Source organism: Dipodomys merriami, unplaced genomic scaffold (genome assembly GCF_024711535.1).
Source record: "Dipodomys merriami isolate MVZ:Mamm:240054 unplaced genomic scaffold, mDipMer1.0.p SCAF_19, whole genome shotgun sequence".
NCBI lineage: Eukaryota > Metazoa > Chordata > Mammalia > Rodentia > Heteromyidae > Dipodomys > Dipodomys merriami.
In genome coordinates, this window is record NW_027203270.1 from 20,321,845 (window position 1) to 20,349,564 (window position 27,720).

Below are 27,720 nucleotides of genomic sequence, written 5' to 3' on the forward strand. Positions count from 1 at the left end.
GGCTGCCTGCGTGCAGACCAGGTTGTAACACTTTAAATTTACTGGCTGAAAAAGCGCGGGCTCTACTGTAACAGACTGAGGGGTCCCATAAAAGGACCATCCCCGGGACTGCTCGGGGTTCCCAGCCACTGACCCGAACCTTGCGGATCTCGGGGTCACGTGCACTTGGGAGCCTGGGCATGCCCAAATAAAACCCTCTTGCTTTTGCATCTGGTGTCGTCTGACTGGTGCTTGGGGCAGGGAGGTCCTGATTTGGGGGACACCCGAAGTCGGGGGTCTTTCAGTGCCCACGTTCATCTGTGGCCTTTTCCCCTTCTGGAACTCTTTATTTCTCTTTTCCACCAGGATCTCCACTTTTTTGGCTACCCTTCTTCAGTTCTGAAATACATCTTGCAAATAACTAATTTGACCACTTGGCCAGGGCTAGAGCTTTCCTTATGGTGTTTTGTTTGTATTTAGTCGGTCATGAGATTCAAAAAGCAGAGCCTGAATGCTGTTTTGAGCTCTTTTGTTCAAGGCTAGTGCTCTACCACTGAGCCATACTCCACTTCCACTTATTAGGTGGTTACTTGGAGATAAGCATCTCTTGGGGAACTGGTTTCTAAGGGCAATCCTGAGATCTCAGCCTCCTAAGTAGCTTGGATTACAGGTGTGAGCCACTAGTGCCTGATCCTTATTTTTGATAAAGACTCTTCCTTCTTTAGAGAATAGAATTCCTCTCCCTCTGTGCCTCTTTAGGTGAGGGCTTCCCCTTTGTATTGTGCCTGGCTGGTTTTGCTTTTTTGTTTCCTTCATCAGTCAGAGTGCTTTGAATAGTGGCCAAAGAGTGAGTGGCAGGATATTGGTACTTTTTGTTTTTCTGTGGCAGGGTGAGAAATGACCAATCATCAGCCATTTGTGGAGATTGGGTGGATAGGGAATGGTGTGATGGTTTCTGATAGGTAGGTAGCTCATTTTCTACCTCACCAGCCCACCCTAGTCAGGTGGCTCTCCCAGGTGGATTCCTGTTTTGGTTTTTTGTTGTTGTTGTTGTTTGTTTGTTTTTGTCAGCCTTGGGGCCTGAACTCTGGGCCTGGGCATTGTCCCTCAACCCTTCAGCTCAAGGCTAGCGCTCTGTCACTTGAGCCACAGCACCACTTCTGGCCTTTTCTGTTTATGTGGTGCTGAGGAATCAAACCCAGGGCCTCATGCAAGCGAGGCAAGCACTCATCTTTTAAATTTTAATTTTAATTTAATTTAATTTTTTTAGAGCAAGGATCTCAATATGTAGCTTACTTACATAGGTCAGATCTGCCCAGCAACAACCATGAATTCAGATCTTTGCTCCAGGCTTCTGGGCTGCTGCCTAGTTAAGCAGTTAACTACACCAGGGCATCTGCCTCAGGCTCTTGTGCCCTAAGCAAGAGATCCTTTGCAATAATTTGCACAGAGGTTTCCCTCTCGTTATGACAAGTGTCTTTCTGGCTGCATTTACCTTCTCTAACAACATATTTCATTGGCTGTCCCAACGGCCTTGAGAGGTTTCCTTCCTTCCTGTGTTGCTGCCTCTTGGCTCATTCCCAGAAGCAAGGAGAGCCTTGTTCTGGCCTCTCCTTTTCCTGGAACCCAGAGTGGAACCTGAAGTTCAGACCCCCTTGGCTGTAGTCATATCTGGAGAAGGTGCTGAGATGGAGACCAAGAGTAGAAGGTAGCCTGAAACAACAGTGTCTTCAGTGGATAAAAACAATAGTTTATCTTGGTTCTGGGGTTTGAACTCAGAGCCTGGGCACTATCTTTGAGCTTTTTGCTCAAGGATAGTCCTTCACCACTTGAGTTCCAGCTCTACTTCTGTCTGTTTTGGTAAGCTAGAATGCTACATAGTTGTAGGTTGTCTTCCCACCTTACTGGGGAAAATGTGTATTATGTTGTTATTCACAACTAGTATAGTTCTGTGTTTTTTGTTTTTGTCAGTTGTGGGGCTTGAACTCTGTGCCTGGGTCCTGTCCTTCAGCTCTTCAGCTCGAGGTGATTGCTCTGCCACTTAAGTCACAGCGCCACTTCCGGTTTTCTGGTGGTTAATTGAAGATAAGAGTCTCACAGACTTTCCTGCCTGGGCTGGCTTTGAACAGGGATCCTCAGATATCAACCTCCTGAATAGCTAGGATTATAGGCATGAGCCACTAGCACCCAGCTATAGTTCTGTTTTTAAACACATCCCAGTAATTGATTTAAGTATATATACACACACACACACACACACACATACATATAACTATACATTATATATACATATGTGTATATATATACATATATATATATGTATATATAAATGCTGTTTTATTCTGTGTTCCATAAGTTAACTGCCTTTCTAGGTAATATTTTTGGCAAAAGTTTAAACATTATAAATTTAGACAACTATAATCAGACACTGCATAGCTTCTGAGATGCAAGCATACCTGTGGTACTCAACCTGTGGATGGTAAAGGGCACTGTGCAGGACTGTCTTCATAAAATCTATCAGCAAACTATTGCATAGTATTTTTTTACACAATAGAACATAACTAAAGACAAATTGTTTTTGTCAGTCATAGGGCTTGAACTCTTTCCTGGGTGCTGTCCCTCAGCTCTTCATCACAAGACTCAAGACTCTACCACTTGAACCACAGTGCCACTTCCAGTTTTCTGAGTGGTTTATTGGAGGTAAAAGTCTCACAGACTTTTCCTGGTTGCGTTGGCTTTGAACAGTGATCCTCAGATCTCAGCCTCCTGAGTAGCTAGGATTACAGGAGTGACCCACCAGCATCTGGCACAGCTAAAATTTTTTAATGGAATTTATTTTCAGAAACAAAAAAGCGGGGCTGGGAAGGTGGTTCAGTGGCAGAGTGCTTGTCTTGCATGCATGAAGCCCTGGGTTCGATTCCTCAGCACCATATAATCAGAAAAAGTCGGAAGTCGCACTGTGGCTCAACTAGTAGAGCCTTGAGCTGAAGAGCTGAAGAGGTGAGGGACATCGTCCAGACCCAGAGTTCAGGCCCCATGACTGAAAGAAAAAAAGAAAAAAAATGGTTTGTGAACATTCTGAAGATCATAGTAAAAAGAAACAGTTTAGGAAAATATTGGGAGAAGGGATGACCTTTTTAGTCTAAGCCACAGTTTCTCTATTATCAAATTCCAAGAGTTTCCCATAGAGGTTCCCAAGGGGCCAGTCTAGCTAGTCCTCCAAGTCTTCTAAGTACATGTAGCACTTATTCAACAATATGAACATTGATAGATGTTTATATTGATATTATATGTTTATATTGATATTACATTGATATATGTTTATATATCTTTTTAAAATATATTAAGGTAAATGTATCTAAGCATATACATTCTTTTTACATATAAATACAAATGTAATTTTATTTATATAAATAGTAGGATTCAGTCTAACATAATTTTTTTTGGTGCCTGAACTGGGGCTTGAACTCAGGAACTTGGGTTCTTGCTCAGCTTGTTCACTCAAGGCCAGTGCTTTAAGTACTTGAGCCTCAGCTCTGCCTGGGCTAGTTTTCTACCAGAATCCTTATATGTGAGGTTTCTGAAAAGCTAGGATTACAGGTTCGAGCCATGAATGTCTGGTGGCTGATTATTTCATTTCTGAGTGATGGAGTATAAGTAATTAAAAAAAATTATTTCCTGAGGCTGGGAAGGTAGCTCAGTGGTAGAGCGCTTGCCTTGCATGCATGAGGCCCTCGGTTCGATTCCTCAGTACCACATAAGAAAAAAGAGGGGGCTGGGAAGGTGGCTCAGTGGTAGAGCGCTTGCCTTGCATGCTCGAGGCCCTGGGTTCGATTCCTCAGCACCACATAAGAAAAAAGCCGGAAGTGATGCTGTGGCTCAGGTGGTAGAGTGCTAGCCTTGAGCTGAAGAGCTGAGGGGCAGCGCCCAACCCAGAGTTAAGTCCCCATGACCGGACCCCCCCCCAAAAAATTATTTCCTCTCTTCTCTTTCCCTCTGCTTCTTTCTGATTTCTTTCTCTCTTCTCTTTCATCCCTCCCCCTTTCTTTGTTTACTATCTTCCTCTCTTCCTCCCTTCTTCCCATCCTCCCTCCCTCCCTCTTTCCTTCCTGCCTCCCTCTCTTCTTTCCTTCTCTCCTTCCCTTCCTTCCTGTCTCCCTCCCTCTCTTCTTTCCTTCTTTCCTTCTTTCTTTCTTTCTTTCCTTCCTTCCTTCCTTCCTTCCTTCCTTCCTTCCTTCCTTCCTTCCTTCCTTCCTGATTCCCTCCCTCCCTCTCTTTCTTCCATCCCTCTCTCCCTCCTTACTTCTCTTCTGTCCCATTTTCCTTCTTTGTGTGCTGGTGCAGGGGCTTGAACCAAGTTCCTTACACTCTTGCTTGTTCATAGCTGGGGATCTACCACTTCAGCCCACCTCCTGCCCATCTTTTTTCTGATTCATTGGAGATGGAGTCTATGAACTTTTTTGCTCAAGCTGGCAACTATGATTCTCTCTCAGCCTCCCATATAGCTTGGAACAACTGGAATGCAACCCTGTGCCAGTTATGGGTTGCTAAAGAATCTCACAAACTTTTATGCCTGGGTTGGCCTTGAACTAACTGCAATCATCCTATTCTCAGCTTCTTAAGTATCTAGGATTACAAGCATGAGCCACAGGTTCATCCACCTAGCCCCGTCCCCCTTTTTTTTTGCCAGATGTGGGGCTTGAAGTCTGGGCCTGGGCACTATCTCTTAGCTCCTCAGCTCTAGGCAAGTGCTACCCCTTAAGCCACAGACACTTCTGCCTTTTTCTGCTTTTGTGGTGCTGAGGAATCAAACTCAGGGCCTCATGCATGCAAGGCAAGCACTCTACTACTGATCAACTCTCCCAGTCCCTCTTACTCATCATTTCTAAGAGAAAGGAGAATTCCTGTCATGCAGAGCCAATGGGGAAGGAAGCATCAGGTTTTGGTTAGGAGGCAGAGACAGGAAGAAATGAAGGGAAAGTCAACAACAGAATCTTCAATGTCTTTTTTTTTTTCTTCTGGAAATGCAGGGCAAGGTAGGACAAACAGAACTTAGGAATGGCTAGCTTGAATCATGCTGGCAGACTTTAGAGTCGCAGGAGCTATTCCTGGACGTTTAGTCAAATGCAGAAGAAATATCAGTTAGCTGTGTGAGAATTAGCCAGGAGGTTGTTCATGAAATGGTTCTATAACAAAGGGAAGGAATAAACTAGTTTGGCCTTGTGACTAATGGATGTAAAACAGACAGACAATCTAAGAAAACATGTTAGAACATAACTGAGGTAGATTTTGCCAAATTCTTATCTATACCAAAATCATTCCAATAAAGATTCCAGAAATTCTTCACATAGAACTTGGAAAGCATGTATATAGAACACAGTCCTCACCTTCACCAGAGCAAGAATGTGAGCAGAGAAAGAGAAAGGTGTCTTGACTCTATGACTCAGAGAAAAACCTGAGGAAATAGGAAGAAACATAAAAAAAAAAAAAAACCACCAGGAAACAGAAGAATTAGGATTCTGGTATCAAATTGCTGCTTTCAGGTTTGGAATGTGGCTTAGGAATAGAGTGCTTGCCTATTATGAATGAAGGCCTGGGTTTGATACCTCAGTACCACATAAACAGAAAAGGCTGGAAGTGGCACTCTGACTCAAGTGCTAGAGCTCTAGCCTTGATTACAGAGAGGCTCAGAGGCAGAGCCCAAGCCCTGAGTTCAAGCCCCAGGACTGCCTAACTCAAACAATAAATAAATTAATTAAATCCTGCTTTCATTTACATACTCCATTATTGTAGATTCATGCTGTCTGAGATGTAATATTATATAAAGTTTAGAACAAAGCTACCTGATACAAATTTTCCAGTTCTCCTAATTATGAGCCCCTGAACAGGATGTTCAACCTTTCTGAACCTCAGAGGAGGATTGTAACCTATGCTACTTGTAAGGCTGAGATTGGGATTATAGTTCGAGGCTAGCCTGGTCAAGAACTCAGATCAACCAACAGGCCAGGGGACTGCTGGTGCTATGTGCCTGTCATCCCAGCTGTTCAGGAAGGTGGTAGGTAGAAGGACCCCTGCACAGGTCTTCCCTGAGCAAAAGTGTGGAGACATAAAGAGGGCCAGAGACCTGGATCAAATGGCAGAGTTTGCATAGCAAGCAGAATGCCCCAAGTTTAAAGAAAAGTATTAGCCAAGTGTAATAGCTCATACCAATAATTGCAGCTTCTTAGGAGGCAGAGATTGGGAGGTTTTTGTTCAAGGCTGACTTTGGGGGAAAAATGTGAGTCGCTAACTGGAAAATAACTTAAAAGCAAAAAGAGCTGGAGGCAGAGGACTTAAGCATAGGCCCTGAATTCAAACCCCATTACCCCACCCCCACTCCACGTGCGCACACACACACACACACACACACACACACACACACACACACACACACACACACACACACACACACACACACACACACACACACACACACACACACACACACACACACACACACACACACACACACACACACACACACACACACACAAAGTTTAAGAAAGAAAAGGATAAAGATTGCTGAGAGGATTGCCAGAGTTCATACAGGGATAGCTTAGGACAGTGCCTCATCCACAGGAAATACTTCGTAAGTTTACTTCTCACTATTATTTGTAAACACAGGTTTCATTAACTATAAGATGCTGCTTTTTCTTCATCTTACCAGAAGGTGTAAATAGAAGATTGTCACATTTTCATATTGTGAGTCCCTTTGGTTGTAACATGTAACCTAATTTCAGAAGGGTTAAATTTTAAGTGTGTATCTTAGAATTGATAAAATACATTTTGATGCTTGCATTTATTTAATTCTAAGTTGAGATACGTGGGACACCCACCAGAAGACAGTTGAAATTAGCAAATAATTTGATTAAAATATTAAGTAATGCAATTACTTGCTTCTATAAATTCCAATTTGCTCAGTCCTCGTTCCATTGAGTTGCTAATAGTCAGTCCTTTGCATTGTGTTTCTAATTTTGGAACAAAAGTTATTTGCTAGTTGGTTTGGTTATAATACATTCATATTTCATATTTATAGTATAGTACTTAAAACACACAAAATTATTCCCTAACTAATGTCTATCTTGTTATAGTAAATGACATAGTTAGGTAATAGTCCAATAACTAGAAAGGATATTTCCTAGTATCAAAATACTAAAAAGTAAACCTAACTTTTTAATACCTAGGTTGGAATAAAGAAGAAACAAATATACACAATAGTATGAAATACTAAAATAAACATAGGTTTTATTGTAGTATTTATACAAACAGAGCCTAAATCAAAACCCCTCTACAAACTTACCTTTTAAAAACTTTCTTTGGTCTTCAATAGTTTAAAAATTAGTACTATAAACCAGGCACTTATAATCCTATCTACAAGGAATCTGCTAGTAAGGATCATGATTGAAAGCCAGCCTGAGGGAAAAAAAGTCCATGAGATTCCATCTCCAAAATAAGTAACAAAATGTAGAGGCATAGCTCATGTGGTAGAGCCAGCCAAATGACCGTGCACAAGTTTGAATTCAAACCCCAGGACTGCTAAAACAAAATTAACTAAGAATTTGTCAATATCTTCTTTTTTCGCTAGGGCTCAGGCTTGAACTCAAGGTCTGGGTGCTGTCTTTGTGCTTCCTTTGCTCAAGGCTAGTGTTCTACCACTTGAATCAGCTTCACTTTGGGCTTTGTGGTACTTTCCTGCCTGAGTACTTTCCTGGCTTTAAACATCAATCCTCAGATCTCAGCCTGCTGCTAGGATTAGGAGGTGTGAGTCACTAACGCCCAGCATGAATATCTTCTTATACTAAAAGACTCAAATAATAGAAGAGTTGTTCACCAAGTTGGAAAATGATATTATAGAAAGTATTATCATAATTAAACCTAAACATGATTATCCACCCCTTTTTTCTCTTCCACACATCAGCATTCTCCCTCCTCTGTGCCCCTGAAAAAAGCAGGGTCTTTGTTATCATCCTATGTATTTCATTTGTGTGTGTGTGTGTGTGTGTGTGTGTGTGTGTGTGTGTATGTGCATGCGCGCGTGCACGTATGCGTGCATGAGCACACCTGCATGCGAGGTCATGTGTCGCTACTGGGGCTTGATCTCTGGGCCTGGGCGCTGTTCCTGAATTTTTTGTTCAATGCTGGTGCTCTACTGCTTGAGCCAAAAATCCACTTCTGGGTTTTTTTGTGCTTAATTGGGGACTTGCCTTCCTTGGGCTGCTTTCAGGCTGTGATCCCCAGATCTCAGCCTCCTGAGCAGCGAGGACTACAACTGTGAGTCACCAGCACCCAGCTTATTCTTTTTATTTTAAAAATGAATCATCTTATGCATTTCCCTGTGTTTGTCCACAGACCCCTAGATATTCAGTTTTTCCAAATGCAAAGATTATCATTTTGATCTTCAGGTTGTTTTTTACCCCCTCACGGTAGACCTTTACAAATAGAATCTGGAACTTAGAGGGAAGTTTGGGAATGACAAGATCACTACAGGATGAATTTGAACAAGAAAAGTTAGGGAGTGTGAATTCAGTGGCAAATGGTATGAGAGCCAAAACCCAGGAAAACAATATTTTAAGATGTAAGCAAAAGAAAAACTAAGCAATAAAAATGCTGAGACAAGCAAAGATAAAAAAAAGGAAAAGAAGAGAGAAAATCCTATCACAAAAACCAAGCAAGGGTTTTATGAATAAGAGTGATTAATAATGGTGACATTGAAGTTCAAATAGAGATGTTTAAGCTTCCATTTAATATGACAATCATGTAACTTTACTGATCTTAGCAAAAGACAAACACAATGTATGATGAAAAACTCATATACTTACTTCTGCTATGAACAGTACCTCTGTCTGTTATGGACCAGCTAAAGGTGATAGGAAGGATTTTTCAGTCTCTTCTGCATTTTCTGACTACTGTTTATGAGGTATCAGTCATTGTGGCAATAAAAGGACTATATGAACTTTCATATAAACATATGCATTAGATGCAGATAACCTCATCCCATTCCCTCAAGCTCCAGAAAATTATGCAAACTAGGCTGGTTTCTGTTATAGCTGTTATTCATAGTATATGTCTGTTCTCTGGATGCTGAAAAACTTTGTTAGAGGAATCATGTCTTAGTCCTCTCTGCATTCTTTGTCCCTTATACTATCTGAAACTAAGGGAAGGCTCAATAAACACTGAATGGTACAGAAAACAATTCCTGTAGTAAAAGGAGAGAAATAAGAAAAAATACTGTCATTTGTAATGGTCTGGAATTTCTCTAGTTTTCATCAGAAACCCAACAGAGTGACCCCAATCCAAAATAAATGAGTATGTGAAGTTATTTATAAGATTTTCTGAAATAAAAGTAGAGAGTAAGATGTCTTGACAGTTTTTGTTTTGTTTTTGCCAATCCTGAGGTTTGAAGTCAATGCCTAGGTACAGTTCCTGACCTGCTGCTGCTGCTGCTGTTTCTTTTTTAGGTGGGGTCGGAGGGGGGGATCAGTTGTGGGGCTTGACCTCTGGGCCTGGGCGCTGTCCCTGAGCTCTTTTACTCAAGGATAGCACTCTACTATTTGAGCCTCAGTGCCACTTTGGGCTTTTTCCATTTACGTGGTACTGAAGAATCAAATCCAGGACTTCATGCATGCTAGGCAAGCACGTTACCATTAAGTCACATTCCCAGCCCTGATAGTTTTTGGATAGACTGAAAAGAGAGAGGAGAAAAGTTTTCTAGGAAGGCCCCAAATCACTTGGGGAACCAATGGTTGAGAAGATGAGAAGTATGTATATTTCACTGTGTGCTTGTGTGGTGTGTTTGTGTGTGGGTGTGTGTGTGTGGTGTGTGTGTGTGGTGTGTGTGTGTGTGTTTTCGGGGTGACTTGAATGCTTGGCTTTTTCAGTCAAAGCTGGATGTCCCTCCCCCATGGTATAACCTCTGCTTTCACTGTAATTTATGTCGGTATAATTTGTGGAGAGGAAGGGGAAAAACAAATCGTTTAAATAGGGATACAGGTGGACCCACTGCAACAATGAGATGTACAAGTTGTTATGTCAAAAATGAACTTTACAACTTTGGTGCGGGTGCGGAGGATGATGGCAAGGGAAAGAAAGGGGAAACAAAGGAGGAGGCTAAGATGCTTGATAAAAAATTGTATTCATTATCTTTCCCATGTAATTGTAGCCCCTCTTTACAGTATTTTCACAATTTAAAAAAACCGTTTCAAAGAAAAAAGCTGGTATTCTACCGATTCAGCCATACCTCTACTTCTGGCTTTTTGCTGGGTGATTGAAAATAACAGTCTCACAGATTTGTCTGTTGGAGTTGGCTTTGAAGCTTGATCTCCAGAGGATCTCAAAATCCTGAGTAGTTAGGGCTTCAGTTATGTGTCGTTAGTGCCCAGCTTGCATGTTTTAGTTTAAAGAATTAGAACTGACTTCAAATATTCTCACAATCTTTGTTTTTATTACTATAATGGATGTGGTCAAAAAATAATTTGAAAAAAATCAATTGGTTATGAATTATGGAGCTCAGGGTCAGTCCCCTGGCCCAGAGTTCAAGCCCCAAGACCAACACTAAATAAAAGCAGACGGGCTTTGATTGAAATAAAAGTTGCACGGCACTGAAAAATGACAACACTTGTTAGCTTCATGGACAATTTTTTTGTCCAACAGTATTTGAGGAAGGTCTTCATCTTTCAGAGAAGAAAGACTAAGACAGTCTGATAGATTTTGAAATGCAGAAGGATTCTTCAGTAAGAGCTAAGAAGTCAGCTGCCTCCAACAATCCAGAGGAGATGGCTAAACGTGTCATTGTTTTTATGCCCATGTAAGGCCTTTAGAGTTCTCTCCAAAAATACACTTTCAAAAATAAGCCTTGACGTTTGAAGCAAAAGCAGGCAGGCAGTTTAACAATGCAAAAGAGCCTGTGCCTGAAGTGCTGAAAGATTAATTCGTATTTTGAAGGAAGTGCTAAGTTCTTCCAATGCACCTGCTAAACAGCCAGACCTCCCAGTCCCTTCTGCCTGTCTCTCATTCTGCTCTTCCCCCACCACTGCTTCTCCTCTGCAGCTCTTGTTCTTTTCCTCTATCTATACAGCTTTGTCCCCAATTTCCATCTTCATTCTTACATAGCTCCCTATTCTATACCCATGCTTTCCTCATTATACATTCATTAAGTCAGTCACCCATTCACACAATTATTGGGCATTTACTATGTATCCTGCCATAATAAAGCTTAGGGTCCAAAGGCAGAACGGATAATCTGGAGTGTGATTGCCTTCAGATTCTCATAGAAAATCATTCTCATCTACAAAAACAGACTAGTTTCATGTTTCAGAACCATAGTACCTGCAAATGTAATCCAAATGGATTTTAAATTGCTCATGTCACTCATTCAGGGAATGAGTAACATTTCTCTTCAATAGCCTGTATTATTTTATGATGATGTTTATATCAACCAACAGAATTCTATAGTTATCAAGTATTCTTACCTTTGGGCAGCATAAAGTAGACATAACCTATAGGCAGACTCTAAATGTAAAGTGCATTTAAGGGGAATGGAAGAGAGGAACATTAACAGCATGGACAGTAACAGAAATGGTTACAGATTCTTCACATTCCGGTATGCATGCATGCATGCATGCATGTCTCTATAAGCAATGTAACAACTTTTCAGCTCCTCCCATAAAGAGTCAGTCTATTTTTGCCTCTTATGTCTGTCAGTAGTCATGTGACTTCAAAGGAGCTATTAGAAAACAGGATGCTAGCCAGGCACCGGTGGCTCACACCTACAATCCTGAGTAACTACTCATGAGGCTGAAATCTAAACATCATAATTTGAGGCCAGTTCTGGAAGGAAAGTTCCTGAGACTCTTTTTTTTTTTTTAATTGCAATTTCTCCCAAGGACAATATTTTTTTATTATTTATTTTTTTATTTTATTTTATTTTTATTTTTTTTGGTCAGTTGTGGGGCCTGAACTCTAGGCTCAGCTCTTCAGCTCAAGGCTAGTTCTCTACCACTTGAGCCACAGTGCCACTTCCTGCTTTTTCTGCTTATGTGGTGCTGAGGAATTGAACCCAGGGCCTCATGCATGCAAGGCAAGCACTCTACCACTGAGCTACCTTCCCAGCCCCAAAACCAGAATTCATTTTTTTTTTCTTTTTTGGGTCCTGTCGTGGGGCCTGAACTCTGAGCCCCAGCACTGCCCCTCAGCTCTTCAGCTCAAGGCTAGCGCTCTACCACTTGAGCCACAGCGCCACTTCCGTTCCTGAGACTCTTAACCTCCAGTTAACCAGCAAAAAGCTGTCAGTGGAGCTGTAGTTCAAGTGGCAGAACGCTAAGGTGGAGCACACAAGCTCAGACACAGCACCGGGCTCTGAGTTCAGTCTCTAGGATTGGCACAAAAAAAAAGGGAAGGAAGGAAGGAAGGAAGGAAAGAAAGAAGGAAGAAAGGAGGGAAGGAAGGAGAGGGAAAGAAAAAGAGAAAGAAAAGAAAAAGGGAAAGACAACAGAGACAATGGGATGCAAAGAAAGGTGAAAAGTGGAAGGTGACCATTGGGGCTTGCCTTGTGTCATTGACCTTGGGAGTCGTCCTACTGCACTTGGAAAGGAACCTAGGCTAGAGTGTTGGACGATCCAGTAACATCCAGTGCTCCAGCAAACAGTCAGCCAGCCGAGTTCGGTAGAGAGGGGAGATGGACGGAGCTCAGTCGGCTTCCCCGGGGCCCTTGGAGCCTTGCGGCCCCAGGCCTGAGGCTGAGCAGAGAGCCCTGGGGATTGGCCTGTGCCGCAGACTTGGGGGCACTGGAGGCGGCGAGCTCCCCTCATCCCCGCGCCCCCCACAATGACTTGATGGCTGCAGTGGCCTCTGGGAGGCCGTGCTCCACCTTGCCGGGTCCAGACCAAGGCCTTGCCCGGCTGCCGAGGACCTGGCGCCCTTGGGTGGTGGCAGGCATGGCGCAGCCAGGCGACCACGGCGGCGGCGGCTTTCACGGGCTGGAGGATGGAGACCGCAGGAGGCCTTGGAAGCTGGCACCCACATTCTAGGCCACGGAGCCCGCCGATCCGGGACCTGGGGTGACCTCTCTGCCCCCCAGAGAGGCCGCACCCTGCGACAAGGTCACACGAAGACCCTAACGGTCCTGCCAGGTGAACGGAGCCCCGATGGCGGCAGGGGCAACGGTTGGCAGCCCGGGCGGTTGGGCTGGTGGCCGCGGAGAAACGGTAGAGTGATGGCCACGGGTGACACAGGTGCCCACCGGAGCCCACCAAGGTTTGCGGGCCGCTGGTAGGCCTGTGTCCATAGCATGGAAAGGCTGCTCTCAACTTCTCCAACCTTCTCAAAGACAACCTTGCGTCCACCTGTCCTCCGGACGCGAAGAGGTTGCCGACCTGTGAGAAAGGAGAGGCAGGAAGTGCACCTGTCAGTGCCGTGGGTTTGTAAAGACCATAGCAACGTCCTCTGGAAGCGACTTGGAATGGCGGCAGAGAACAGCTCCAGGGGACACAGCCAGAGCCACACTCGTCCGTTTTTGTTCCCTTCCCTGGTTGGAGGACATGGAACAGAAGACCTGTGAGAAGGAAGAGGGGGCCGGCGAAGACATTTTCCAGGGAGAGCCATTGATCTGTGTGCAGCTCATCCCCCTTGCTGTATGTAGAGTTGACTGTGTTTAAGGACCTTGGATATTCTGCAGTGCCTGCTGTATTTTTTAAGTAGGAGTAGGAAAATGACACATTTTGTAAACATCTCTTAACATTCTTGTGAAATGCATCGAGTGTGGGTAGGTGAGGGAGGGGAGGACGGTTAACCACTCGAGTTGTAGGCTGGTGCTATATGCCCTGCTTCCCAGGAGAAAGAAATGAAGAGAGGCCACTCCAGTGCTTACAGTGAAGAGGAACCTTGTCCCATTTTGTTCTACTTTCTTGTGTGCATAGTATACATAAAGGACAAAGGAGTCCTAACTCACATCTAGTCTTTCTAGATGTTAGAGAGGTTGCCAGTATATGGCAAGAATAGAATTAGTAGACTTTGTATGTTCCGTGCTAAAATTCCCAGAAAAAGTCTTCTGAAAGTTGAGCATTCTAGCCTCCTGGGTAGATGGACAAAGGTTCTAGAATGCTCATATTTTGAAGACACTTTTCAGATTATAACTGCACACAGTTACATGTGTGCAGTCAGTGAAGACTGTTGTGTATATAGTGGACAAACTGAGTCCTTACTTGAAAACGTCTAGTTTCTAGACGTTTAGAAGTGCCCAATGTATGTTAAATGTAGAGATAGTAAAGTACCACTTTTTAGATATCTTTTTGCTAACATTCACATGAAACCCTTTAGAAGACAGAATGTGGAAGCCACACGTCTGTGAGCAGAATGGCAGGTACCGCGTGTACTCATTTATTGGTTTGGAGGAGGTGGAAGGGAGCAATTGCAAAAAGTAATATGCTAGTGTATTCATACCTGGTCATCCGATTCAGGTGCCATTTTTCAGTATTGTGCATTTTGTTTTGCTGCGTATATAGTATATATATATATAAAATGGACAAAAAAGCCCAACTTTGGCAACATCTAGTCGCTAGATAGTAAAGAGGTTGCCACTGTATGACAAAGTAGTAAAGTTAGCACATTTTGTGTACTTTGTGTTAAAATGTCATAGGAAGCTTTTTTCCTATAAATGGCATTTAGATAATGTCTCTAATAATGTTTAGCTGTCTGTAAGCATTACAGACACCTGTACTTGGCCAATAGTTTGAAGGCAGAAAGAAGGAATTGAGGAGGGAATGGCCCAGGGCCATAAATACAGGCTTGCTGTATTTAGAAGATAACTCGGATTATAATCACTGCTGCATGTGCAATTGTATTTACCAGTGCTGTGAGTACAGCAAGCAACTTCGTGTAAGAAATAGCCAATCCTCGGTATTTGGAAGTGTTTGATGTACTTAAAAGCAGAAACAGAATAACTGTAAATAGCTTTGCAATTTTGGGGAAATACTGTGTTCAGAATCGGAGTTGTTAAAACACCTTTGTGAACAGTGTACTGTCTGTACTTGTTCACTAGGTTGAAGGTGATGGAAAGGAGACAGCTGTAAAGTTATCTTGTTAGTGTGTGTGTGAGAACATTTCAGCGTATCCCTTACCCACTATGTTTTGTACATTTTGTTAAACTTTGCTGTATTGTATTCATTATGTACAGACTGGACAAATGAGTACTAGTTTTGTAATATCTAGTCTCTAGATACATTAAAGAGGTTGCCTGTGTATGACAGAAGAAGAGTTAGTAACCTAATACATGAATGCACTGTTAAAATTCATAAAAAGGCTGTCTTTTGAAAAAGACTTTAGAAGTAAGTGACTGTATACCTATATCAAGTGTGATGCAGGAGAGGAGATGGAAGAAAGGTAAGGTTCTAGGCCAGAATGCTCCCAGCTAGAAGACACTTTCAGACAGGACCATTCTCAACACTACTGTGTGCATACAGTGGACAATTAAGTGCTTTTTTGAAACATCTGGTCTCTGTAGAAGTGCACAAAGTATGTTAACAGTAGAGGTAGTAAATAATTCATTTTGTAGATAGTGTTATGCCAAAATTCATAATGAAATTTTGTCTTTTGACGAAATGGCTTCTGAGCAGTACACAAGGTGTGTGTACTGGGTCAGGGAGGGAAGAAGGGAGGGAGGGAGAAAGAAGTGCTGAGGGCTGACATCCTGACACAAGAAAAGAATATTATAGCATAGTAGTCATTGTTTCCCTAGATTTGTCTAAAATTGTAGTATTAATAGTCTTCCCTTTTCATCATTTAAAAAAATCGACTTAAAAATACCACACAGTAAAAGTGTAGCCTATCCCAGTTTTATAAATTCTAACACATATGTGAGGATGTGTGGCTACCATCATAATCAAACTACTGAAAGTCTGTGATCTTTAAGAGCAAACATTTTTCATTATCAGCATACAATAATATGATGGTAAAGAGCTTTCATGTATGCATTCCAAAGTACTGGAGGAATCATCGTCAAATGCTACTTTCTAGTTTTGAAAATTTGCATGAAAGGATTAAAGTCCACTTGGATTCTACACCTGTCTATCAGGAGGCCTGATGAAAAGCAGTGAACTCTATGTAGTAGTGATAATGTATCTTTCAAGTAAACGGCTGCAACCACAAACAAGTTCCAAATAAGTAAAGACAGTCTTTTCTACCTATTGTGGCATGAGGCAGGGATACATGAATCCCTTTTAACCCCAGAAAGTACAGAGAGAAACTCTTTGGATCAACTGGAAGAGTATAATCCTATTCAGGATTATATTCAGGAGGTTGAGATTTCAGAATCTCGATTCAGAGCCAGCCTGGGCAGGCAAATCCTTAAGACTCTTATCTCCAATTAACCTGCAAAAAGCTAGAAGTGAAGGTATGTATGGCTCAAGCAGTAGAATGCCAGCTACATGAGAGCACAAGGGCTTGGGGTCAAGCTCCAGTACCAACACAGGCAATGCAATTTATGTCTTCTTTCACTGATGATAAATAAGGGAAATGGACGTCATTTTCATTTTATTTTTCTCCTGAATGTGTGCAAGCTTCTAAATGAATTATTAATGGACTTTGTATTTGAGCGTGAAGTTGAAAGCCCTTCTGTCCTCTGAAATTTACCAGTTGGAAGCACACAGTTATGGACTGGGGCAGGAAGTAGATGTGTGAAGCTGAGCAGAGCTGGGCATCTCTCGTGGGACAGGAGAGGCTGGAGCAGTTCATGTGAAGGGAGAAGTGGCCTCACCAACATGTTTCAGCACTAAGGTAGGAGGAGGGCCATCTTGGGAAATCACTGACTCCCTGTGCATATTGTACTTTCCCTACTCCTTCCAGCACCTTCCTGCTAGTTGTGCAAGTGCTAGGATTCTCAAAAGAAAAATAAACCAATGTGCACTGCTCAGCAGCTGCTCTGGTAGCAAAATCATACAGGACGGGACACACATTCCTTTGTGAGTTTGAGAGCCTGAGAAAAAGAGAAGACATGATTCCAGAGTGTAGTAGCCTCACTGACCCCAGTATTCTGGTGACCATGACATCTTGTGAATGTGGCTAGAAGTGGACAATGGCCTGGAGACAGAAGGTCAAGTGCTTTGGGGATGACTGCTTTACCATAAACCAAAACCACAGGGCTTTAACTTTAAAGATCCAGAAAGGTCTGCCTGTGACAAATCCAGAAAGGTCTGCCTGTGACAAACCTGTCTCCAAGTGGGCAGAGTTAGGTTTAGAAGGCTGAGCTTCAAAGAAAGGTGCATCTCTTAAATATAGAGGAAGAGACTTGAGGAACCCATAAGCCTGGTCTGGATATTTCCCATTAGTGCCAGGCAGCTGCCCCAAAGCATCTCAAAAGCAAAGGTTTTGCTTTGAAGTCAGGTCTCAGGCCCAAATGTGCACCTATTTATAATGATAAGGAATGTGGCCCCTTTCTCACCTCCTCCAGTCCTACTTTTAGTATCTTTAGAACTTCTGCAAGCTTGACTGCCATGACACAGCCCTAGCCACAGTCCTGCCGCTCCTGCCTGTGGCCCTGTTATCTGCACACATATATGTAAGTGCCACCCATGAAAATGGTTGTGAATTATATACAATTTAATCTGAGGAAACAGTATTATCAAAATATTAGCATATGTTAGAAATTAGGTGTGGAATAAACAATGCAGAGAGCCCAAGTGTAAAAGTCTCAGAGTTATGAGGCACGCACAGCACCACAACACCCAGGATCGCCAGTGGTCTCAGTTTCAGCAGGTGGAGGAGGAGGAGGTGATGAGGCTGGTGGTGGTGATGGTGGAATCTCTATGATGGTGTCACTGGGCTCCCTGTGAAAGGAACAATAGCAGGCTTTCAGTATTGAAGGAAGCAACTACACTTTTCCTACATTTCCCCCCTTCTTAGCTAGGAATGTTGAATTGCCCCCAGTCATTTACCTTTTTCTCTTCTTATGGGAAATCTCTTCCTCATCAGAAGAGTCCCTGTCATGTAGCTTGTTGGCCATTGTTTTTCTTGCGTGTGGCATTGAGAGGTCTGTACATAAGGAGAAGAAGCCCTCCTAGGAGAGACAAGGAGATATATTAATTCTATATTCACTTCCCTTTTCTGGGCACAGAACTAAGTCCTTAACTTGCCTGGCTTGGAGTTTCTGATGAGCATTTCCTTCACTGAAATCCGAAAAAGCTCCTTGGGGAGAAAAGGAAGCAGACAATGACTCATGCCATTTTGCATGTCTCTTTCAGTGTACATCTCAGATCTTACTAACAGAAACCCCTATACTTTGGTTCATAATCACAATGAGCAAAAGCTATCCTAACCTGGGGCTTGAAAACAATTCCATGCATGCAGGCAGGAGTTGCAGGATCTCCCCAGGTCTGTCCCAAAGGTCTCTACAATGCTTCTAGGGAGACCTTGTTCTGCAGCATAGGTAGGATTGCTAGCCCCACTTATGCTCTCTGCCAGAAATCCCTGCACATAGACAACTGCTCAACCATTCTGGGCAAAAGCCTTTGTTCTCTCTAGAGCCATTCATTTCAGTCCTCTTTGGACTTAGTCTCTCATATGTCAGTTGCTGGGGAGAGAGAGAGCTACCTCTGTTCTCTTAGCTGTTTTATCTTAGCTGTTTTTATATAAGCTGAATCATAGGAAGCACAGCTTCTAAAGTTCTGTAGTTAAAGAGATTTTCATCTCTGAAAGGCTGTCATGATGAATGACATGAAATCAATTTAAAGGACATGACTAGCACTTAAAGGCAAGCTATCCTTTCTGAATGAAAATAAGAAAAAATCAGTTTGTTGTTCTCGAGACTGTAGATGTCTGTATTGCATGTGTGTACTGGTTAAATGTGTCCCCATGTAATAAGGGGAAAGAACCATCTGCTCCATAAACTCCTGAGCAGTGTGATCTTGCTGGAAGACATTTCCCCTTTCTATTCTCCTTTCTTTGTTTTTAATTTTTATTTATTTTTTTATTGTGAAAATACTGTACAGAGGGCTTACAATTACATGGGCAAATGAGTACATTTCTTATCAAGCATTGTAGCCTCCTCATTTGTTTCCCCTTCCCATCCCTTCCCATCCTTCCCCTGCCCCCTCACCCAATCCTCCCCGTACCCCCCCCACCACCAAAGTTGCAAAATTCGTTTTCGACATAATAACTTGTACTTCTCATTGTTGCAACCGGTCCACATGTATCCTTATTTAAACGACTTGTTTTTCCCCTTCCCCTCCACAAATTATACCGATATCAAATACAGTGAAAGCAGGGGTTATAATGTGGGGGAGGGACATACAAAGCAGCAAAGAAATAATCTTTTAAATGCGTTAGAAACAATCGCATGAAAGAAAAAAACATTTGAATACATATCTTAGGGTTCATTTCCCTAACATTACCTTATCTGACCTTTTCTGCTTGACTCAGACATATACTAGATATTGCACATAAGGGAAACCATGGTACCAATGTTTCTTTGGGCTTGGCTTACTTCACTTAATATAATTTTTTCCAAGTCTTTGCATTTCCTAACAAATGTGCCAATGTCATTCTTTCTGATGCAGGCATAGAATTCCATTGTGTATATATACCACATTTTCTTGATCCATTTATCTACTGAGGGGCATCTGGGTTGGTTCCATATCTTAGCTATAGTAAATAATGCTGCAATAAACATAGTTGTGGTGGTAGCTTTAGTGTGGTCTTGTTTGTAAACATTTGGGTAAATGCCCAAAAGTGGGATTGCTGGGTCATAGGGGAGCTCTATGTGGAGTTCTATTCTCCTTTCTTTATTACAAAAGGAAATGATAAATTAGCATCTGAGGTCTCTCTTACCTAAAAGATATGAAGTTCTAGGTAAAAGGGGAGTGGGAATGAGAAGGTTGAGGGGTTGAGTTTTCTCAACTTGTTCTCAACCAGGAAGGACCCCTACATTCCACCTTCCAACAGACCTATACCCCAATACCCTACGGATTTCTTACACTGTCTCCTGAGGCCCACCACTAGCAGGAGCAGTCACAGCTGAAACCTCTCAGTCTCTCACCCTTATTCACTGAAGGACTGTGACCGAGAGGTATCCATGGTAGTACTGACCACCTCTGCCTCTGCTGAAAAACTACTTTTGCAGGAGCCAGGTAAGCCCTCTGGGAAGGAAGAGTTCTCTCTACTTTGGGTAGGCCTCCCCCCCCCCCCACCCATTGCAAGGCTATGGGATAGAAACAGATGAGTTCTAGAGGTCTCTGCAATTCTCAGATCTTCACTGGAAGATGTACAGACTCCCATTTACCGTGAGGATTCTTTACTTCTTTCTGCTGATGTTCTGTGGGAATAAATCTGTTTGAGAAGAAAACACAATCATGATTATCTACCAATATTACTACTTTCAACTGTTCCTTCCTTCATTTATGTCTTCTTTGCCCCCCAGGACGTATCTTTTTTGACTCCAAGAATTCTATCCTACTAATAGATACTGTTCTCTTCCACAGTATCTAGGTGAGGGTCTTGTCTGAAGCTAGAAAGTAACACATAGTATTCAGTATTTTAGATACTATCCAACAGGAAGTTCTCGATGGTATCTCCTAATACAGTAAAGCAATCACAATCTTTACTGTAGTAAAGACCAAAAGAACACTATTGTTATCAAATCAAAGACAAGATTACTGTCTTTATTACAATTTTTACTATGATGAGACACATCCATTGAAGATCTCCCAACCAATGTAATAAAGGCATAAATGGAGCATAAATGTTGGAAAGGAAAGATATAAACTATTTCTATTTGTATATGAAATGATGGGTAACCAAAAGACCTAAGAGAGCCAGGCATCATATCTCACACCTGTAATCCTAGCTACTCAGCAGGCTGGGATCTGAGGATCAAAGTTTGAAGCCAGTCTAGGTAGGAAAGTACATGAGGTTCTGTCCCCCAATCAACCAGAAGAAAGCCAGATGTAGAAAAAAAAAAAAAAACAAAGCCCAAGACAATCAACAGGTAGTATTGGACTAGTAACATGAAAGTTCACTGAAGTGGGTAGAAATAACATATGGAAATTAGCACACAAACAAGACCTTTCCTATGTACCCATATGAGTTAGAGGTGAAGGAAAGATCCAATTTATAATAGCAATAAGGTGCACAAAGCACCTTAGTATAAAATGTAATATGTAAAAAAACGTAAATAATATGGAAAACTTCCATGACATAGAACCTCTAAAGTCACTGGGTGCTCACACCTATAATCACACCTATAATCTTATCTACTCCAGTGGCTGAGTACTGAGGATCTCAGTTCAAAGCCTGCTGGGGCAGGAAGGTCAGTAACACTCTTATCTCCAGTTAACTACCAGAAAACCCAAAGTGAATCTGTGGATCGTACTGGTAGAGTACTAACCTTGAGCGAAAAAAGAGTTCAGAGACAGCATCCAGACCCTGAGTTCAAGCCCCACTACTGACAAAAAAAAAAAAAGTAAATACCTAGGATGAAGCATAGTACCATGCCTTTAACGAAAACTATTTGTGAAGCCAGTCACTGGTGGCTCAAGCCTATAATAATTAATATATTCAGAAGGCCAGCCTGGGCAGAAAAGTCCCTGAGACTCTTATCACCAGTTAACCCCACCATATTGTTTCAAAATCATGTACTTAAAAGTAAAAACAAAAACAACTCCCAAATTTTTTGGAAGAGAAGGTATGAAAAAAGAGCTATGAAATGTATAGAAAACAAGATCTAGAGGGGAAGGTTGATTACCTTTTACCATTACATAGGTTGAAAAGTTGTTAAAGGAAGCATTATGAAGTTACTAGGACTAACAGTTATTAATTAACAGCTGGTACTGTTACTGTGCAGGATAGACAGTTGGATCAATATAGTATTTTAGATTAATGAAGAATGAATTAATGATTTATTAAGAATTGTGTATGATAATTTGATGTTCAGTTAGAGTAAAAAAGAATTCTCTCTTTTTTTTTTTTTTTTTTTTTGCCGGTCATGGGGCCTGAACTCTGGGCCTGGGTGCTGTCCCTCAGCTCTTCAGCTCAAGGCTAGAGCTCTACCACTGGAGCCACAGCGCCACTTCTGGCTTTTTCTGTTTATGTGGTGCTGAGGAATTGAACCCAGGACCTCATGCTTGCCAGGCATGCACTCTACCGCTGAGCTACCTTCCCAGCCCTAAAAAAGAATTCTCTACCACAGCCATTCTAAAACATGAACAAATTCCAGATGGATTAAAGCTATAAATAACAAGACAAGCTTAGCAAAGCATTAGAGTCCATTTTTATTCCATGAGATAAGAAAGACCTGTCTATCAAGAGCACATACCATAAATAGGCAAGGGTGGGGGAGATCTGGCACAGGTTGTGTTGGAAACTAGAAAAATGTACATGCTCTTCCAAGTCCTGGCCCCCTCCACCAGATTGCTCTTTTTTTTTTTTTTTTTTTTTGGGTCTGGTCGTGGGGCCTGAACTCTGGGCCTGGGCGCTGTCCCTCAGCTCTTCAGCTCAAGGCTAGCGCTCTACCACTTGAGTCACAGCGCCACTTCCGGCTTTTTTTCTTTTTTCTTATGTGGTGCTGAGGAATCGAGCCCAGGGCCTCATGCATGCAAGGCAAGTGCTCTACCACTGAGACACCTTCCCAGCCCTCTTTTTTTTTTTTTTTTTAGTGTGACAAAACTCTCTTTTAAATTAACTATGTTAGTCTTTAGCATCAAAAGTGATCGTTTACATCGTGTTTTGATGTTTGAAATATATCCTGGTATTATTTTGTGTAAGGACACAAACAGAACAGAGCTAATAAGGACTGCAGGCTTTATTGTCAACAGAATTAGTTTCTGTCCTTGGATTTTTTTCCCTGGGACAATAGTTGATCTCCTTCATTTATAGAAGAGGATGGATGAGATCTTCCTCCTAGGTCTTTTGTAAGGGTTAGGTAAGATGATTTATGGGAACTTTTTGTCCTTCACTTAGGATCCATAGTGTTGTGGACCTCAGGGACAAGTGGCCAAGGTAGGAAAGGTTTTTGTTTAAGGGATTAGGCATAGAAAGCTCTCTTCTATTACAAGATTATAAAAAAAAATATTGTTTTCATATTCTCCTCCTAGTTTTTTTGTTTTTTTTTTTGCCGGTCATGGGGCTTGAACTCTTGGGCGCTGTCCCTGAGGCTTCAGCTCAAGGCCAGTGCTCTACCGCTTGCACCACAGCGCCATTTCCCATTTTCTAGTGGTTTATTGGAGATAAGAGTCTCATGGACTTTCCTGCCCAGACTGGCTTTGAACCGCAATCCTCAGATCTTAGCCTCCTGAGTAGCTAGGATAACATGCGTGAGCCACCAGAATGCGGCTTCTCATAGTTTTAGGACATCTTTGTTTTATCGTTTTTTTCATTTTACATTTACTAAAATAGGTAAGAGGTCAAAAATCTTAGTCTAAAAGTGTAGTTCAGGAGTTGAGCACATGGTTAGCTGGCATAACATTCACACAGCACCACTTAACACAAACATCATTTCTTCTTTGACTATCAACTACAAAAGAAACATTGCACATTCCCTGTTCTCACAGAGCTTATCTAAGTATGCAGAGGAAATAAGTAAAAATAATGAAAATGTTGCACTGTACATACAAAGTAAAGGCAGTGTGAGAGTATATAGAAATTTCTAGACAATTAGCCACTAGGAGATGCAGATGGCCTGCCTGTTGAAAGATCAGTGATCAATTGCTAATGGATTTTGCCCACTGATCCTGTGTTGGTTCCCAATTAAGAGGTGTCAAATTCAAATGTTACTATACTAACAAAACAAATCATTTCTTCCTGTAGTAGCAGTCTTAGCTTGTTACCACAGGATGAGCTGATAATTCTGGGATCTATTTGGAAAACACTGTGCACTATCAAAGAATTACCATCTGGAGAGTGGGAAAATGGCTTTGGTTTACAGATTGGGTTCTGGATCTATTACAAAAACAAGGTATATTCTGGAAAAGTGCATGAATGCTGGTACTTACCTCAATGAGACAGAAAGTAATAATCAAAATCATTACTACGACAGTCACAGATATTGCCAAGATGATTTTGTTGTTATAGCCATATCCCGGAATTTCCTGTGTTAGCTTAAAAAAAAACAGAAGACAAAAGGATCCTTTGGTTAAATAACAGAGATTTTGAGAAATAACACTATTTAAAACCCCATTCTCCCAGGAGAGAAGCTTGCAATTTCTTAGAGGATGTGTTAAATTTAATGTATCCTATGTGACTTACTAATTTGTAGTTTCTCTATACTTCTAGTGTGTTTTAGGTCTACTCCACTCTATAAAGAAGAGTGGAGAACACTGTCCTGGTTACATGACTTTGGAATGGTCTAAGGCCGGGGTCTTCCTCCTTCAAGGTATATATGTAAAGGATGGGGAAAGCAGAGCTTGCAGTTCTATAGTTGTCCTCACCTCACTTGGCTCCTTCTGTTCACCTTGAACTTCAGTGGCCTCATTGATGTAGTTATCTGTTTTCCATTGGTCCGTATCCCACTCAGATCTTGACACCTTGACTTCTTGCTGTTCACTGAGAAGCTTCATCAGCAGGCCTGTTCTGGAGATGAGCTTGGAACAGGGTATCTGTACTTCAGTTGCAGAGCAGTCCATTTTCAAGGTCCGGATGAGATGGGACAGGAGCCTCCTCACATCGTTATCGGGAACAAGAGGCATCAGCTGCTGGTTTAACTGCATTTCAAAGTGATCAGAAAAGGATGGAGAATGGGAATGGGTGATTGAGACCTTGAGAGTTGAGTCCGTTCCAGACTTGAGATATTCCCATTGTGTTTCCTTGTTTTGTTTTATAGATGGAATTATATTCACTGCAGTCACAGTGGATCCTGGAGCAGCAAGATTTTCCCGGATTGTGTTTGTCGGGAGCCTTCCTTCTGGCACAGGGATGTTTTGTGTAGGGGTACTTCCTACCCCAGCATTTGTTACAGTGTGGTGTTTTGCAGGAGTGCTGTCTCCAGAAGGCTTTGAACGAGCATTGAATTCTAGAAAAGGGTTCTCCCTCGAAATCGGCTGTGCCCATGATGAAAAGTCCCCTCCTGAAGGGGAATTTATGAGGTTCCTTACTGCAGAAAATGGAGGCCTGTTTGCAGGCACTGGTCTAAAGAGTGAAATTTTCTTTCTGAACTTTTGACTCATTTTGGCCCTGGGTATTCTGTGGGCCACGGGAGCTTGGTATGTTTTCTGGGAATAGATGACTGGATTAGAAGCCTCCATGCTTTTTACTCTAGAATTTGCTTCTTCTAAAATAAACATGCTATCGGCTAAGTCTTTGTCTTTATTTCCAACCTCACGTAGGGGTTTTACAATGGTGGATAAAGAGGCCCTTCCCCCTGAGTCTTGTTTCTGGAAAGAAGAGGCTACTGCCTTAAGTTTCTTTATGAATGAGGGCTCTGTGGGCAAGGAGCTTTCCACCATTTTCTTGGGATCCTGAGCCCCATGAAGTGGCCCCAGCTCCCTTGTTGGAGGTCTTCTAAACCTTCTTTTTTTACCAGCACTCTCCACAAGATTATGGGCACTCTGTCTCATCCAGGAGCTCTGTTTATTCCCTTCCTTGAAGTGTCTTTTCTGTTTGCCTTTTGGCCCCTCGAGGATTCTATTAAGGCTTGGCAGTCTTTCTTCTTCATTCTCCATTTGTTCCCAGATGCCTTCCTCTGGTTCAACACTTGGCATTTTTTTGGGAAAGATTTGCCGTTTAATTTTAGGCCATAAAAGTTGAGGTTGCATGAATACTGATGCTTTCTCTTTCTTTTTAACATTGTTATATTTTCTCTGCCTTTCTGTACCTATCAGATTTTCTACCCTATGAATATCATTTAATGTAGGTTTGGAAATGGAGGAGTCTGATGCCTGTATAATTGGGGGAATCTCTGTATTGGCTTTTAAATAATTTATGAAGGTATCTCCATTTTGTACATTGGAGAAAAGCAGTTTAATGAGTGGTAATTCTGTAGATTGTATATTTCCTACATTTCCCTGTGTGAAATAGGCCAATATGTATCTTAGTGCAGTAAAAAGATCACTCCCATCAGTAATTTCAGGCTGTTCATTCATGAGTCCTGAGTGGGTAATGTCATTTTTGTCGGAATATTCTCTTTCTGGTTCAATAGTGAGTTCGGTGCTGGTATTCTTCTTCCGGGATTTTAACACCTTCGTGAATGTTCCTTCTGGGTTCCCAATGGATTCTTCTTCAACTGCCAGAAAGGAAAAGACTGCTTTGATAGGGGAAGGCTGATAGCTTCTTAGCACTCTCCCACCTCACAATGCCAGGAAATACATTAGGGGTCAGCAAAGATTTGAGTGTCAATAGAGGGGAAAAATAAGCCCTAACTCAAGCCTATGAAATGGCAACAGTAAACAGAAAAAAGACAAGCCTGAACAAAGTAGTCACCTACTTAGAACATCTGAGTACATAATTTTGTGTGAAATACAGGAACTCTATTAGAGAAGAACATCCCCAATGCCTAGTACTCAATAACAGCCCAAGGCTGGAAAACAAATATTCATCCTGAGTATCTTCTCTGCAGAAGAGCCATGCCTCTCCACATTCACATGCCCCGTATTATCTTGTCCTGTTATAACTTCAGAAGGAGCACAGGCGACTTCTCTCCACCTCTTGACTGTGCTGTTTTCTTCCTACCACACCAGAAACCATGACAAAGGATGGTCCTCAGGATAGCAAGGTCAGAGGCTAACCCAGAGGTCCATCTCCTTTTTAATAATAGGTCCTCAACTGGACTTCTTCTTTCCCACCTACCTTCCCAGTACCTTCACTTGAACTCTGATTCTATATGTCCTGCTTCCCTAACTGTAGGCTCTACAATTTGGACATAGGGTTGGGGTATGTTAAGCAATTTTCAGTTATCCTTGTTGTATGTTAATGCACAATGGGTATGAAATCAATAGAGTAATAGCAATTCTGCATATAAATGACTTGATGTTCTAAAATGTGCAAAAGAAAAACTTAAGTTTTGGTTGTGCATGACTGGGATTTGAACTCATGGCTTTGTGCTTGCTAGTTTGGGAGTCATTCAGCCATGCAAGTCCCACACCTGGTCCTTTTTGCTTTAGTTACTGTTTGGTTAGGGTTTTCTGTTTTTATTTGCTCCAGCTGGCCTTTAACATCAGTTCTCCAGTTTATAGCTTCCCTCTTAGGATCAGGGACATATGCCACCACAGTTGTTTTATGGATTGGGATGAGGTCTTGGCTAAATGTTTTCCCAGGCTTACTTGGAGCTATGATCTCCCTTATCTGTCCCTTCTGAGTAGCTGTGGTTATTGGCATAAATCACAGCATGGAGCTGAAAAAGCTACTTTTCACTTCAAACTCTCCAGTGCTACTTGGGAAGCATCCAGAGCATCAGAGAACATGAACATTTAGTGTGTCATCCTGTGGCTAGGAGAATTAAAGTACTTTTGTTGGTAGTGAGGTCACAGGAGGAGGTTAGATAGTGGGAAAAGAGGAACTTTGGCCTCTGGTAAGTCCAGATTCCAGGGTTCAAGACTTGGGCATGAGGCTATAGTACCTGATTCTCTGATCTAATTTCCTTCAGCTAAAAAAGATGAAAAAATCCTTGCTTGCCCATCACTGATAGAGAAGGAAATAATGATACGAATGAAAAATTGTTTTGCAAACTAAGCAACCTGGTAGCACAGTGTTATTACATGTTTATTTGTTTTTTTGCCCTCCATCACCAGT

At 42.0% G+C, this 27,720-nt stretch overlaps 1 protein-coding gene across 4 annotated transcripts in view; it reads right to left on the reverse strand.

Moving 5' to 3' along the window:
* Positions 1-17,561: 17,561 nt before the first annotated feature.
* The window catches only part of LOC138830835 (leucine-rich repeat-containing protein 37A3-like), a 60,467-nt gene continuing 50,308 nt past the window's right edge, over positions 17,562-27,720 (reverse strand). For 3 of the 4 annotated variants that reach the window (XM_070027628.1, XM_070027627.1, XM_070027626.1), the window contains exons 12-16: positions 24,426-26,215; positions 23,991-24,095; positions 20,285-20,331; positions 17,943-18,064; positions 17,562-17,834 (exon numbers count right to left, since the gene is read on the reverse strand). In XM_070027628.1, the coding sequence (XP_069883729.1) occupies positions 17,812-17,834; positions 17,943-18,064; positions 20,285-20,331; positions 23,991-24,095; positions 24,426-26,215 (2,087 nt within the window). In that variant the 3' untranslated portion in view covers positions 17,562-17,811. Of the gene's footprint in view, positions 17,835-17,942; positions 18,065-18,140; positions 18,193-20,284; positions 20,332-23,990; positions 24,096-24,425; positions 26,216-27,720 lie in introns of those variants that run through there. The other variant, XM_070027629.1, reaches the window with a different exon arrangement.